The sequence below is a fragment of the Phaethon aethereus genome (assembly GCF_964289735.1).
Source record: "Phaethon aethereus genome assembly, chromosome: 14".
In the NCBI taxonomy this organism is placed as follows: domain Eukaryota; kingdom Metazoa; phylum Chordata; class Aves; order Phaethontiformes; family Phaethontidae; genus Phaethon; species Phaethon aethereus.
In genome coordinates, this window is record NC_138590.1 from 8,325,410 (window position 1) to 8,341,364 (window position 15,955).

General features: G+C 38.6%; 1 protein-coding gene across 1 annotated transcript in view; it reads left to right on the top strand.

Moving 5' to 3' along the window:
• Positions 1 to 548: 548 nt before the first annotated feature.
• The window catches only part of ATP10B (ATPase phospholipid transporting 10B (putative)), a gene marked incomplete at both ends in the record, with an annotated part of 55,499 nt that continues 40,092 nt past the window's right edge, over positions 549 to 15,955 (top strand). The window contains 3 exons of the mRNA XM_082006421.1: positions 549 to 823; positions 1,894 to 2,088; positions 14,316 to 14,520. Of these exons, the coding sequence (XP_081862547.1) occupies positions 549 to 823; positions 1,894 to 2,088; positions 14,316 to 14,520 (675 nt within the window). The remainder of the gene's footprint in view (positions 824 to 1,893; positions 2,089 to 14,315; positions 14,521 to 15,955) is intronic.

The window sequence follows — 15,955 nt, forward strand, 5'->3', positions numbered from 1 at the left end:
GGAAAACTGTTGCATGAGTGTAAACGAGATTAAGCTGATGCTGCAGTTCTTTATTATCTGACCTATTAAGATTCAACGCCTGAACCGGTCCCTTTGTAAATAATTGTGAATAGAAAAAGTACCATAAGAAAGTCAGACATTTGAAGAGAAATGCCTGAATAAATTTGGTGGCAGTTTATGACAGTTTATGAGGAAAATGATAAAGAATTTGCGACAGAAAAGCCATTGTTCACCTCGGTTAAATTGGCTTTATCTATGTTTGTTTGCTGTTATAACACACGGAAAATAGATTTGGTTTGCTTTGTTTTTTTTCCCCAGAGATAGAAATAGATTTTTCCATATTGAAGATTTTGTTGTTTCTGTTATTCTCTGCATTCTCTGCAGAAAGTTCTGAGCTCAAAGACTGAACGTGTAATGCACTGAACAGGAGTATTGTTTGCTGCTTTCAACCTCTGCTAGCAAGACATGAAGTCAATTTTCTACCAGAATGGAATTGGTTTTCAGTCCTTGTCATGCATTTGTCTTTCAGCCTGACATCCCTGCTGTGAATGGCTTTGTCTGTGGACTCTGCTTTGTACCGTTGGCAGCGACGAGGAGCTGAAAGTCCCTCCCAGACTCTATCAGAATCGACACCACTGCTGTTTTCTGTCAGAGACAAACCAAAACTCAACTTAAACAAACAGAGGATTGTGTTTCCCAACAATGGGAGGCAGTCAAAAGACTGGAAACAAGCTTCTACGTTTTATTCTGGAAACAGGATAAAGACCACAAAATACACGTGGTTCACTTTTTTGCCACAAAACCTTTTTGAGCAGTTTCACAGGTAAAAATGTTCATTCAATGCTACATGAGATTTAAGAGCTCTCTGCAACAGTGTTATCTGAGGGTGATGGAGAAGGGCTGCTTTTGTAGTTGCCACATTACTAAAATTTGCTGATGATTATTTGTAACCAAATGTCACTCAATTCACACTGAAATGGAGGTTTAAAGCAAGCAGACACTAGGTGTGCTTAACCAATGCTGTGGCCAGCTTTCTTATTTGAATACTGGAAGAATTTTCTACATTAAAATATCACCTTTTTTTTTTAAAATCCTCTCTTTCTGTTGAATAAAACCCTAATTTTTAAGAACATGAAAAGACATTCATTGGATGTGTTGAGACACCTGTGAAATTCTGTAGATTTCAGAGGCTCATAAATTAATTTTGGTATGTTTTTAATGGCATGTAAGTGACTTTGTCTACTGACTTACAAACATTATTCGTGTATATGCAAGTGCTAGGTCAGGTTTCTTTCCAAATGCTAGTTTGAAATTAGGTACACTCCCCCCCAGCGTAATTAATCATGTCAATAAGATGCTCAGGGAAATACCATTATGATAAAGGTAAATGAAAAGTTATATATCCATCTCTAGCTTTGAAATTTTCATTCCATATATTAGATTTACACATTTGTAATTTGACCTTCCACCTGTGGAATCTTTCATGAATTTATGATGGGGACATTTCCATAATTCTGAACATGTGGGTTTTTATACCCATTCTGTTACATTGGTTTAGTTTTTTAAGTTTTTGGGGGGCTTTTGTTTGATTTTATGCTCATTTTCAAGACTGAGGCAGTGGGGCATCATTAAAGTTTTCACTCCTAGAAATAAAAAGTCTTTGTAATATGTGGAAAATGGAAGTAGCTGTAGTATTATTAAAACGTATCTCACAGGCTCTTCTAAAGAAGAGAATAGCATCTCAGTTAAGCAACTGATTTGTTCTGGGAAAAGAAGAGGACTGTAGAGGAGTGAAATGATTAATGTTCCTTTGACAGAAAATGGGAGATGTTCATTAAGTTACAGACACATTCTAATTTCTGAGTACTTTTAATTTATTTTATACCTTTTCAGGCTGGGTAATCTTTATTTCTTCTTTCTGGTGGTTGTGAACTGGTTCCCACAAGTGGAAGTCTTCCACAAGGAGATTACTATGCTGCCTCTGATTGTGGTGCTGCTTGCCAGTATGATTAAGGATGCTATTGAAGACTATAGAAAATACCGATTTGATAAGACGATAAACTTTTCTAAAACCAGGGTATATGACAAGTAAGTAAACTATACCAATTATTTTTCCTTACATTTGATGTAGTGGAAACTGCTCATCTGATTTTGCAGTAATTCCCTCACTGACCCTTTGGAGTACAGCAAGTTTGGAAAAGCTGTTCTAAAAGAGTTTTTTCTGCCTTTAAAAATGCCTCATTTATCTCACTTAAGTCATCCTGATATCGTTGAAGTTTTGTTTCATATCTCAGCAGCATGTGCTGATGTACAAGTTTTCATTCCAAGTTTTCAGACCAGCTTGCCAACACACACAACATCCTCTCCAGGTAGCAGAAGGATCCGGAGGAAAAATGAAACTTGTCCAAGTCTGGAAAGGATTACTGGGGCTGCTTAACAAATTGGAGCAATATCTTTTGGACGTTTCACACTAAAATCATAAATACAAAAATTAATAATCAACTACATTCAAGGTGAAGCATAACCAGGAACTGCAAAAAAATTTATAGGACTTCCAGTAAACACAAATGATCCATACAGCACAGTTTCACTCTGGAGATAGCACAACACCCGCAGTAAGACGCAATGTTTGCTCAGTACTGACTCAGAAGGAAGAAATATTTTCATGTGCAATTTTTATTGCAACATTTCGATTTCATCAGAGTTTCTTGACTTGAGGCTGCTTAGCTTGTCACTGCACAATGCAATAGATAGGAGTTTTCATTTAAAAGAAGTTTAAACATCTGGGCCTCTTCCTTTTTCCATCTCTTCTTAAGCTTTTTGTTTGTTTAATATTCCATGTTATGGCCATGAAAACAAATAGTAGCTAGAGGAAGTAAAGGAGAGAAATCCTGTCTGTGTTGAGGCTTTTAGCAATCTTGTGTTGACTTCTCGGATGCAGAGCTCTGCCCATTACCTTTGAACTTCCTGGCGACTCCCAGGCTTATAAAATGATTCAGAAACTCATGGAGTGAACCGTGAAAATTGTGTGTACGTTCTTAGCTTTGTCTCTGCTCTGGTTAAAACAGAGACACTTGATGTGAGCAGATAGGCTATGCCAGGGAAGTGCTCTGAATGGAGCCTCCAGGCGTATGCTAACAGGAATAACAAAACTTTCGGGATGCTTTTGTCATATGTGAGGTGCAGCCTCCTCGGCAGATTCTAGGATCTGGTGCAGCTGAGTCAGGATGATACCTGTCCCTAGGCAGGTGGAGGCCGGAGTCGGAGGAGAGGCAGCCCTGGGCTTTGGACATCTTCACTCTTATCTCCACTCCTTGGGATTATTTGGATTATTGAACTCTTCTAATTTTGTTGGTTTTTAACTTGAGGCTACTTTCTGAGAGGAAAACAAGATGTCAAGGAAAAGTGTTCCAGGCTGCTTCTCTAGAATGATATGGAAAAAACATTTTTTCAAGGAAACCTCCTGCCAGTGTGGTGCTCCAGACACTGAAATCCAAAACGAAGAGCTGGAGAAGAGAGGAAGAGTAAAGAAAAGAAAGAAGAAAAATGAAAATAAACGAGTGATCATCTCCAGTTTGCCCTTTGGAAGCAAGAAGTGGAAGGAAAATCCAAACAGATACTATGACTCCAATAAAATTAAGACCACAAAATATACTATCTTGACTTTCCTCCCTAAAAATATCTATGAGCAGTTTCACCGCTTTGCCAATATTTATTTTGTGGTGATTGCACTGCTGAATTTTGTGCCAGTGGTGAATGCTTTCCAACCAGAAGTTTCTGTGATCCCAATTTGTGTTATAATGGCCATTACAGCCATTAAAGATGCTTGGGAGGATTTTCGGTGTTATAAATTAGACAAAGAAATCAATCATATGGGATGCTACATTTACAGCAGGTGAGTTTCATACAGCTTTTATTACCAAAAAAGTTGGCTTGTGATCTTTTATCAATGGTGAGGTTTTTGTGTAAAAAATTAATAAATATCTGCTGGAAAACAGGGGAAAATTGCAGTGACTATATAACAACTGGTATTTGTTCCGACACAGGGAAAGAAATGTCTTTTTTTGTTTAAACCTCATTTTCAGACTGGGAAGGTAAGTTTGAGTTTCGTGGTATTGAGGTGGCTATCGGCCTCTTAAATGCGGAATGCAGTGAAAACAGGTGCTTAAATAGCTACTGAGCACCTGGATTTCTAAGGAATTTTCAAGAGGACTTAATTCTATCAATATAAGGTAGCAAAGAACAAAATCTGTCATGGGACCTATTTGCATTCTTAGGTGCCAAGAAACCTCTTAAAAATGTAGTCCTTTGAACTACATTAAATTTTATACTCCTTGCTGTATACTAGCTTTCAGTTGTACTTCTTTTACTAGCTTGTGTGTAAAATAAAACTGTAAAACTGCAGTTTGCAAATGGGAAGTAGAAGTAATATGTGCCTCCATTCAGTCATCTCTAAATGAATGAATTACATGTATCTGTGCTCACTTCTTGAAAAATTTTCATGACCTCTCGCTCTTAGGACGTTGAGAAGTTTGAAAATTATTTTTTATCGTGTCAAAACTGTTCTCTCAGCAAAGTAGAAAATTACTTCTCCCCGTTAAAATATCACATCTGGGAGTCAGAAGAGCAAAACTTTCCATCTCCGTGAATGTTGCTTGTCATCCCTCAAATTAATCAACAGTGCTTTATATAATGTGCGCTTTCACAAGCAAGATCTTGCAGAAATCTGGCTTTTGTCACACAGTGCTGTCATTTCTGTTTGTTTCTCTTGCACATGTTGGTCAGATTTTTATTTTTATATCCTGCTGGTTAAACAGGAAAACAATGGATTTGCTTGTTTGGGGGCTATATTATCCATACAGATAGATAATGACTTGTCAGAAACAAAAGCTCACTGCTCTCCTTGCCAACTTGTCCAAAAAAGCAGACAGTTTACAAGTTTCCAAATATTGTTCATTTAAGATTTCTTCTCTTTTCCACCATGAAGACTGTCAGTAATTGTAGCTCTTTAGGCAGCATGGCAAAATTTCCTACCTTTGAGATTGGCAATCTAGTTGGATTTTTTAATATTTTCAATGTTGCATTAATCCATGAGGCAATGGATTATTTGAGAACACTTGTTAAAACCAGCATGAAAGAGAACAGGTGGTGCAGTAGGTACTAATGAATGGAGCCACATAGGAATCTTATTTATTTCCTCTTTACATAAAGCAAACATGTTGATTTATATCTGAAAGCCTTTTACCATGGGAATATAGGAAGTGGGAAATACAATAAAATTTGGTTTGTATAAAAGAAAAACATCCACATGGAATTAGAACATATGTACAGATCCAGATTCAAGTTACAGCCATGAGTGCTTTCTTATGCAGAAATTTGACACAGGCCTGTCTTAAAATTGGTTATCCCATCCCATAAAAAAGACTTTGATCTGGGAATAAATTTTTTCTAGAATCTTCTCTTTCACCAAAGTTTTATGGCCCAAAAAGGTGATGTAGGGAAAGGAAGATGAGGAGAGCTTCAGACTGTAGCATTCATCCTGTCTGGAAAAACTATGGGTAATTACAATTGCCATCAGATCAGTAGCTACAGCTTATTATATCATGAATAATTTTAATCAAGCTTCTGTAGCGCTTTGGGAAGCTGATATTTCTTGTTCTTCTTGCTAGCTGCAAAGTCATGGAAGAGCATGATGTCTTCTAATTTTCTTCCTTATGAATCATCTGCTGTAGGTAATTTTTTAACATAGGTGAAAGTCTTCTTCAAGACACTGCAGATCTTGTTAATCTTGTGGCAGCAAAGAATTCTTTTTAATAGAGCAAATGATATTCCACCCTAAGAATTACTTAGATTTTACGAGTTAATCTTGGAGAGTGTCTTGTCTTTAGTTCAGATTTCAATAACAAGAACTCTGGTTCCTGTTCCAAAAGAAATACAAAGGCAAAACAGTCTTTTCCGAATGCTGGATGTTCTTCAAAACTTTCTTGAAGACTGAGGGAAATGCAGTACCTTGCCTTCTTTCAGCAAGGAGGAAGGGAAATTGAATTTAAATAGGCTGCCCTGTAAACACATTTCTTCTAATTTTCTTTTCACAAAGATCAGCTGGAATGAGTAATCTAGTCTGCTAGTCAAATGAATGAAAAGACACTTCAACTACTATATTTAAAGAATGTTTAATTGAGAAAATGGGAGACAACTAATAGGCATTAAAGTGTCTCGGGGAGATGCAATAACTTAGATCTGGTGTTTGATTGTGGAGATTTTAATTTCTGAACCAAAACTTTCGGAATCATACTAATTGTATACAAACTGTTGTGCTGTCAGAACAAATAACACACCACCAAAAGAAGAGAACAAAAAATTTAGTTGTAGATGGTACAGACCTGTTTAGCTGCCTCCTTTCTTCTAGTATTCTTTAAAATATACTCTGCCTGCTTTTAAATTTTCCAAGAAATGGGGCTTCCATTACTACAAAATGTGGTTGTCAAAGCATTTTTATGATATTATGTTTTATTATCCCTCTCTAATTGCATTCAAATTCCTCAAGTCCCCTGGTTTCATGCAACTCTAATTAGTTATTCTTCTATAACATTTAATTATATTGTTCAAATATGAGTGATTTTTATTATGTTCATTTTGCTACACCCAGATACCTTTTAGTCAAGATCTATATGTAGATCACTCTTTCCATCTTTCTTGTCGGTCTGTCGCTCCAAACCTGCTCTGGTTACTTTTCTCTGAACTCTCTCCAGTTTGTCATTAACTTACTAACAACAGGGGCCGGCACTGAATGTCATATAGAAATCTGTAAGTGAGTGTCAACCCAGCAGTTGCTAAAAGCTATTATTTAATTTTCTTGAAGTTCTGTAATGTTCAAGGAACTACTTGGTATGTAATTCATGTGTGGCCTGGATCTGATATACCCCTAGGATTAAGCTATAATGGTTTGTAAATGGTCCATAGCATCCAGACAGGTTTTTACATCAATTTCACACTTCTGGAAGTTTTAATCTAAATTTTTCTCAGTGTCTCGATAGACACTCAGGTACAAATGCAACGCTTGTGCACAATTCAAGATGACACAGCAACACACTTCACAATGCACATACATCAGGTAGCAGCAGCCATAAAAACATTGAGCTATTCACATTGCTTAATTTTAAGCACCTAAAGCTGGATATCTGAGATAGCAACTCAGGGAAGCCTAGTTTATATGCTTGGAATCATCCTGGGGAGTTGACAGATAACTCGGTAAGTCAACAGGCATCCTAGATGAGATAGCCTGATTACTTTTTCAATAGAAAGTTCCCCTGTGATGCTTTCAGGCCCTGTGGTTTTCAAATAGTTCCTACAAGCATCAATCTCCTCTTCCTCTGTAGGTCCACCGATGTCTGTGATACAAAAAAGTCATGCTGGCCTTCGCTGTGACTCTTTATCTGCTAAGTGTAAGGTTTTAAAAGTTTTTAAGACTTCTGCATCAGCACTGAATCTGGGTTAGTCCTAGAGCAGTGAAACAAAGAAATAGGAAAAATCAAAGAAATCATCTCTGTGTTGCACGAAGTCAGAGCTGCTGGAAATGCTTTAAGCTAGACTCACTGGTTTGAAAGAGAAGTATTTCAGTCGATTGAATTTCTGTAATTCAGTGTTGTAAATCGTGAGGCAAATATTGGATTCCTTGTTCAGGAAAACTGAGAGCAATGGAGATCTCCTTGTCTACAGGTTACAGAATATATAGTATACTTGAATATTTTATATTTTCTTGAAATGGTAGCTGAGTAGTGAAGATGAAGGCTGCCTTTCTGTTTCAACTTCCTTTGTATGCTGTGATCAGCTGGACCTTGTGAAGGGAGGAGAGAATGCACCTCCCCTGAATGCTCCCCATGTCTGGGAGAGCAGCTGGGGTTGGCCAGGGATGCAATGACCAACAGAGCTCTGTGGCATCTGGAAGATAGCAGAGAAAGGTAGGGAGCATGCTTGAAAACAGGAATTGACCTACTGTCAAATCTCAGAGGTGAAAGAAAAAAGACAACTTTTCTCTGGACCCAGTGAATGTCATACGCAGCTTGTTCAACCCAGGCTGAACCGGGAAGTTTGCAGAGCAGAAAGCAGAAAGGGAGGAAAATACCATCCTGCCAGGGTAACAATAAGCAAAAAGAGATTTGTTGCCAATGCTTTCATTTAAAGTCTTGTTCAGCAGCACTGAGTTTTTACTTGTTAAAGAGCCTTTTCTTTCTGCTTTATTCATTTTGTTTTCTGACAAAGCATAACTTTAAAGACTAGGAGGCTGCTGGAGGCTTTAGTGGGTTCATTTTATACACCAAAAAAAAGAAACTCTAAAGCCTCTGGTCCATTTAAAGTCCCACCACATCCTCTCAGGCAACATTGCAATCTATTTTCTTGGGCAGAGCAATATCAAGGCTTCTACACCTCAGTGGTGCCTTCTCTGAAGGGTGCATGAATTTCATCTGCTGAAGATCTCCAGCCCTTGCATGGCTGAAGGTGCATTCCTATGACAGCCACAAGGCACGAATTTTCATCAATTGAAACATGAATTATTTCTTATAAAAGTAGCAATACGAATAAGTTACAATGACTGCAGGATTATGATGTGTTATATTATTGCAACTCACTTCCCATCAGGAAAGGCCCGATGCCTCTCCCTTGCTTAATGTCAGACATGACTATCCCATTCCCTGTGTGGGACTATCCCTGGCAGTGGGCATCCTCTGCCCTGCTTACTCGGTCGCCCATAAAACTCTTGTATGTAGTTCAGTTTTGTACCTAGTTTAACAACGGATACCTGAATTAACAGTGGGTTTTACTGAAGGTACAAACGGTGCCTTCTGTGTGTGCAAGCTGAGGCATTCTTCAAACTTCCAGCGAGCTCAGAAAATGGCCTAAACCAACAGTACGTTCAGGTTGGCTGTGTCACCATGCAACTGCTTGAAACCAGGGGTCCCAAAATTGTGAAGAAACGATTAAAACATGAACTCATCTTATGGTGAGCATGCTGATTGTGTGGTGAAGAAATACGTGACATGCTAAACTCACTAAATGCAAAAGAAAAATGTCAAGTTTGCAACACTCAGCAGCACTGGAAAGTCAAAGAGCAGCGAGCTGGCAGACCTCGTCAGTCAGTGTGTGTTGCTACAGTGAGGATCCTTGCTCTCTGTGGAAGAAAATCCATAAATACATTACTAATGCTACCACCAGCGTGTGTATTGCTTTATCGGAGCTTTCATCAAGATCTATTACCTGCCAAGGCTTTTAAAGCTGCGTCACAGAAAAGGTGCAATGGTTTAGCAGACGGCAGCAGAAGCTAACGATTAAAGACAAAGGGCAAATAAATGAGAAGCTATGGTTTTGGCTCAGAGACCTGCAGAATCATGACCTCATGGCATTAGGTTCCATCCTAACTGTCTGAAATTTTAAAACACCATTAAAACCTGGAGAGAAACGGGTTTCTACCATGTGACCTCAAGAGCTACGTGGTCATGAAAGGAGATGGCTGTAGCAAAAAAGTTGTTCTAGGCTGTGGCTTCCAGAAACTTGTTAAGTTAATGGGAGTTCTTAGAAACTAATGCTAATGATTAGCAGTCCTTTAGTAACGGATCTTGGGGTTCCCTGTTCGCTCCAATGTTGCCAGGTAGAATTGTAGCAATAGCATTTTGTTCAAGGCAGTATTAAAAATTAGATTTTCCTAAATACAATAATCCATAACTTAGAAAATGAACCCAGTAAAGTCTAAGCAAATGTGTTCTCAAAATACTTTTTACTTATATTTTATTTTACTTCTTCATTTGGTACAGGTCATTATAAAATCAACATAGAGATTTAAGAAGGCGAGTTAAAATCCAAAACCTTGTGTATGGACATATAATACATTTATAAAGTTCTGATACTTACTTAAAGTCCACATAAACTTGAAATGATTGCAGAAGTTTAATATAGGCGTCTTTTATCATCGAGAGAATAATTTCCTTGTTAGCATGCTACAGACAGTTTTAGCACATAAAAAGATAGGATCTATTGCTAACATAAGGAATTTGGAATGCCAAAACAGTATAATTAAAGATGTCTTTTATTAGACTTTAGAAAAACTTCACTCCCATTATCTTTAAAAGATGCTCGTCGCTCTCTTAAACCAGTATTCAAATGCTGAGAGAGAGTTTGGGACTATGGGGAAGGACTGTAGCTGCTTGCTAATGAGGGCTTGTTACACAACCGACCGACCGACCGCTCCTAAACGACATCATTCATTGAAGCTGCTGGGCTGATGTCTACATTACAAAAACAACCTTCCCAGCCACTGTAATAGCAGTGTGGCAGAAGCCACTGGTGAATTGGCGTGGACGATACGGTGCCTTTTTGTGCTCAGGTAGTATCTCTAGCTCAGGAATACTATCAGCCAAGTTGTGATGTACCCTGACCTATGGACGGGTTTCAGAATCAGTTCCCTTCCAGCCTAGTGCCTTCCTCGCATCCTAAATCTGCTCCTTTGTTGTCAGTTTTTCAAAGTTTTATGGCAGTAACTCCTACCTGTGAGGTCATGGCCATAAAGTGGTCTTCGAAAACCTTTTGTGATGTTTTTCCATATAACAGCTGGTGTAATCTTGATAGCATAAAAATGTGTGGGATTTCTATTTGCAAAAAGACTGTAAAGAGTAAGTAGCTGTGTAATTCTACCTGTTGTCTGCGTAGAACTGAGAATCTCAGAACACGAGCATTTTTTATAAAGTAGGTGATGCTTAAGGGGGGCCATTTTCAAATATAACATTCTAGCGAATTTACGTACGATAAAGTACAAACATTTGGTTTTGTCTATTCATGACACTGATTTTTTTTTCTAAGTGTTATAACCTAGTGGCAATTTAGGGGATGAAAGCTGGAACAAACAGTGTCTTTACTTCAAACTGCAAAGGATCCTGAGATGGAGCGTGCAGTAATTCAAGGAAATAAGACTCACTGAGTTAATTGGTGGATAAGATACTTCTGGGTGATAAAGATTCCTGAAGATCTTTCTCTAAGACAATCTAGGACTCATAGATATGAAAAACCACTTTTATCTAATCTCCTCTAGGGAGCAGAACAATACTTTTTATTTGCTTCCATTCACCATCCATTTTGACTCAGTTTTTGTTTGAAATTTATCTTTATTGAATCCAAGGATGTGAAATGAAATTGATGATACAAGGTCAATAATTTATTCATGTTCCCCACATTCTCCAGCCACAACAGGATATTTTTATGATCCTTTTTTTCCTAGAAATTACTTCATAAAGTCTATTTAGTTCAGGCCTTCTGGTCAGATATAAGTCGTCCAACAACATCTGGCAGACTTCACTTCGACTGTTCAAGGCTAACTGCCTCTTTTTGTCTGCACTATCCCCTGATGGGCTTTATCATGCTACCCATTACCCCAGGACAGCAAGGGAACACTTTTTAAGTGTGCTGTTGATAAATTGACTGATAAAGGAGAGAAGGTACTGAGAAACTTTTATCTTAGATGATGTCTTTGACGTGTCACAGCCCTGATGCCACGTGCTAGAGGAGTCAGTTTTCCAGCTTTCCTCCTGTTGAAAATCACCACATCTTGTTTATTTTATTGGATAAATGTGTTTGCCCTTTTTATAAATTTCTCATCAGACCATCTTAGACTTATGAAGCTCCTCTGTTTATTTAGCAACCAGAGCTTGTTCTATGAACTTTAATCACTGAACAGTAAACGGGCAGTGTTCCCAGTTACAGGAATTGCTAAAGGGAAACTGCTTCATTTGAGAAATCTTGTAAGGTAACTGGGCCGGTGCTGCTGTGGGGTGCACCAGGTTCCTTGTGGAGTACTTTTCTTCCTTTCATCCATTGGTAATTCTCTACAAAGTTGTAGAAAACCTTTGTACTGTAGGAAACTGTTAATCTTACAGCTCCAGCTGAATAGTTCTTTCAGGAATATAAAATGTGTTTCTTTGCCAAACCCAATGCTTGTTGGGAGAAAGGGACAGTTTGTTCACCTGAACACAGGTTTGGAATTGTAGCAACTCCTGAACTCTAGTCCCCGTGCTGAGACTTTTCCTCTGACCTGAAAGAGGTCATTTGGCTTTTCTGACTCACCATCTCCTCTGTAATTAGTGAATGGGCAGAACCTGAAGCTTTATGTGTAATGTATGTTTCATAGGGAATTATTGAAAAAATATTACAAATCTGTGATTTCTGTGGAGTATATTTGCTAACCTGGTTTCTTTAGGCTGATGTGGAAGACAGCCAGCTGGGCAAGGCCCTTCTATAGCATTTTGTGAGGAGAAAAAAACAGAAGTGTGTTCTATAAACTTCAGAATTGTGCAAGAGTTGATGTACAGAGAGGTAGGATTGCTGTGCAGAAGTCACAGCAAACATTATATGTAAACTATACACAGCATTCAAATGCTAGGATAGCAAGACAAGCCATCTGTTTACTCTAATGTGCTTCTGTACTCTCATTTTTATGTTTTAAACAAACAAATTAAGAAGTTACACCAGAAAGTGTTTAACATGGGAAGGATTCCTAGTTACTTCGTTGATTTGCTGTATTAACATTAGCACCCACTTTGTAGAGCAATAAATACTCAACATGCACCTGTTTAAATACTTTTCAAATAGAAATTGATCTGCAATTATTTTTTTTAAATGCACAGCAACATCAAATTAACTTACAACAAACCTCTGTTTTCAGTGGGGTCTTCTATTTCTGTTGTTGAGCAAAAGAAAAAAGGACATGCAGATAGAGTCAGACAAAAGAAGAAAGAAGAATGAAGAATTCATGAATGAAAAGTTAATGTAAGAAGGAAGAATTATTGCTACAATACCATTATTTAGTAAGCGCCTCACATCTAGCATTAAAAGGGTTTAAATAGTTAGGATTTGGGGGATCTTTTTTTGAGTGGACACCCCTGGGAAATGCACAGAATTTAACTGTCTGTATAACCTTTGCAGGAAGCCGTTATTTCATGTTGCTTTACAGATAAGACTATCAGCCGATTACGAGGGCTTGCCTGGCAGCATCATGGCTGGCTCTCCTTTACAGAAGACCAGGAAAGTAGGTGAGGAGGCAGTAGCCTTTGGCCTGACTCCGAAGCAAGGCTTGGATGTGTGCTTTGAACTGTAGCAAAACACTTCATCTATGGTATCGCTGCTCCCCTTCGCATGGTGCAAACACTTAACTGAAAGACAGTATTCTTCAGACAATAGATGAGGATGATTAAAAACTTAAGCAAAAATGAGACTCTGAGTCATTACAAAAAGCCTTTTACTGTCTGTCTGCTAAAGTATCATGAGCATTTTCCCTCTTACAAAGCAAGACATAGGATGATCCAATTATTCACATTGAAAACATAATTTCCTCTCAAAGAGTTAGAGGATCTGGGCCATTGTTGCCCATGCAGTTTTCCCATTAACGAATTTCAGAGCTTGCTGTGTGGTTTTCAAGTTTGATTAGATGATTAAGAGTGGTTGAAGGATAAATTATTGAAAAGGTAAAGTCAAAAAAAGTTTGCTATTTCCTGAAGGCTCTTCCTTTCCTTTTCCCTTCCTTTCCTTTCCTTTTCCCTTCCTTTCCTTTCCTTTTCCCTTCCTTTCCTTTCCTTTTCCCTTCCCTTCCTTTCCTTTTTCCTTCCCTTCCCTTCCCTTCCCTTCCCTTCCTTTCCCTTCCCTTTTAAATTTAGAAGCTCTTTATTTCTTATCTTAATTTTTCCATTGCACTTGGGCTGTAGTTGCATTTTTTTGCTTAATATCAAGGGGTCATTCGTCTGCTGTTCTACCGCTTGAAGTTGTTTCTGTGGGCTAAGCTCAAGATCTGTAATTACCTTCTGAGAGTTTCAAATTGGAGAGAGACCTGAAAGAAATGTAGCTGAGATAGCAGTTTGTTTCTTTCAGCATTTATATGTTGTTGTTGGAAGGTATCTGAGAAATAGTCACATAGTCAAAAACCACTAATTTCTTTTGTTGAAATGTATAAAATCTTGAATAAGATACTTTAAAACACCTCTGTTAGTCTGAACAACTTCCTAACTTTCGCTATGGAGATTATAGGGCTAATAATAGGATGAAAGAGAACTTTTGTTTCTTTTTATTCCATGTAAATATTTAATTTGAACATGATATATTGTGAAGTGATGTCATATGGAAGTGTCTAAATCATTAATTTCTAGCTGTTGTGCCGTGTCTTTCAAAAAAACCCACAGCAATGTGCCACAACCCCCTGTTTGGTTTTTTTGAAGCCCCGCTAACCCGGGGCTGCCTTCCTAATGTCACTGTTCACCCGTGGCATCTTTTTAATGTGACAGAGAAGAACGTGCTTATGTGGAGAAATGCTGGAAGGATGTCCGAGTGGGGGATTTTGTGCAGCTGCGGTGTAACGAGACAATCCCAGCCGATATCCTACTGCTGTACTCCTCTGACCAGAACGGGGTTTGTCACCTGGAAACTGCCAACCTCGATGGCGAGACCAACCTTAAACAGCGACACGTCGTGATGGGATTCTCCAGCCAGGTGAGCCTGCGGAAGACGCAGCCCATGTAGCGCAGGGTTGGTCCGGGCCCATTTGCACGCCAGCTCCAGCCACGAAGCGCACCAGGTCTGGTGGCAGCCAAGGGCTGGTTGCACCCGTACGGCTGTGAAAGCGTTTTGCTGTCGGAGCTAACACCCTCTACGGAAAGCAGCAGTTTGTCCCAAACGATTTCTGTTACTCAGGCACAGGGATGGATGTATAAAAAGGAAGATTATCTCAGACAGTAGTAGACAAACTGCAGCAACAGATGCTTAAGCAACCGTGCACAGTGCCACCAGCCAGGACAGCAGCAAGCCGTTCCTATGTGTAAGCCACCCGTACAGCACCGGTGGCCACGGCACACGGCGCATCCCACAGCAAAGCCACGGCTACTGAGTGACTTATTTCTGCGCGGAAATCGGAAGACAGCACACGGCCCCCCTTCCAAAGTGGCCACAGGCTTCCTTGGGGGTTTGGTCCTCTGTGGCAGCTGACACACCACTGCTCGTTCGCTAGGCAGGTCCAAAGTACGGCCGTGCAACTAGAAGCTGCTCTAAGGCACGCTAAATTGTAATGAAATAATGGAACTTTTATAGGAGTATAATAAGCAACTGAACAGGAAGTCAAAGTAAATTAAAATGTGAAAAGTTAAATAAAACTGGTATGTTTGACATCAGTTTGATTGTTAGCAGAGATTCAGTTTGAATTCTTAAAATCACCTTTTTTTCCCCTAGGCTGTATCATTTTCTTTTTACAAACACTTTACTGGTATATTCTCTTGTTTGATAAACAAATTCTCTTGTTCTCTATGTTTGACAAACCGGATGTAAACAAGAAAATATGACTTAGGGAGAGTTGTACTTTGTTACATTTTAAAATATCTTTTCAAACAGAGCAGGTCAGTTTTTCAAATAACACAGAACAAGTTTAAGGAGCTATTTTTTTTGAAGTTTATATTTTTATAAGTTTAAGTTCAAGTACAATTAAGGGCTTTATCAGGTTGTGAATGCCATAGTATAAAGCATACCTTTTCCAGAGCTTTCCAATGATCATTAGGGAGAGGGTTTTTTCCCGAGAAACACTGAAGATTTTTAATACATAGAGATTTAGGAAAAAAAAAAAAAATAACCTGGCTACTTAAATAGCAAAAATAAAAGTGCTGCATTTGTGTTATGTAGCCATAGTTTACAGATTAGGTTTTGTATTTTTGCTTTTAGAGGAAAACAGAGTGCTCTACTATCATACAAACTTTTGCCTCAATCATTCATAATATGAGGAAGTCTTTCGTTAAATCAGAAAATCCCGGCATGCCAAATTATGCTTCCGACTGCCTATTCATAGCTCTTTTCTTTAGACTTTGAGTTGTTATTTAGGTAACCTGTATGCCCAGAAGTGTTTATACTTACGCAGTCTTGTTACACTGGCAGAATGGAACGC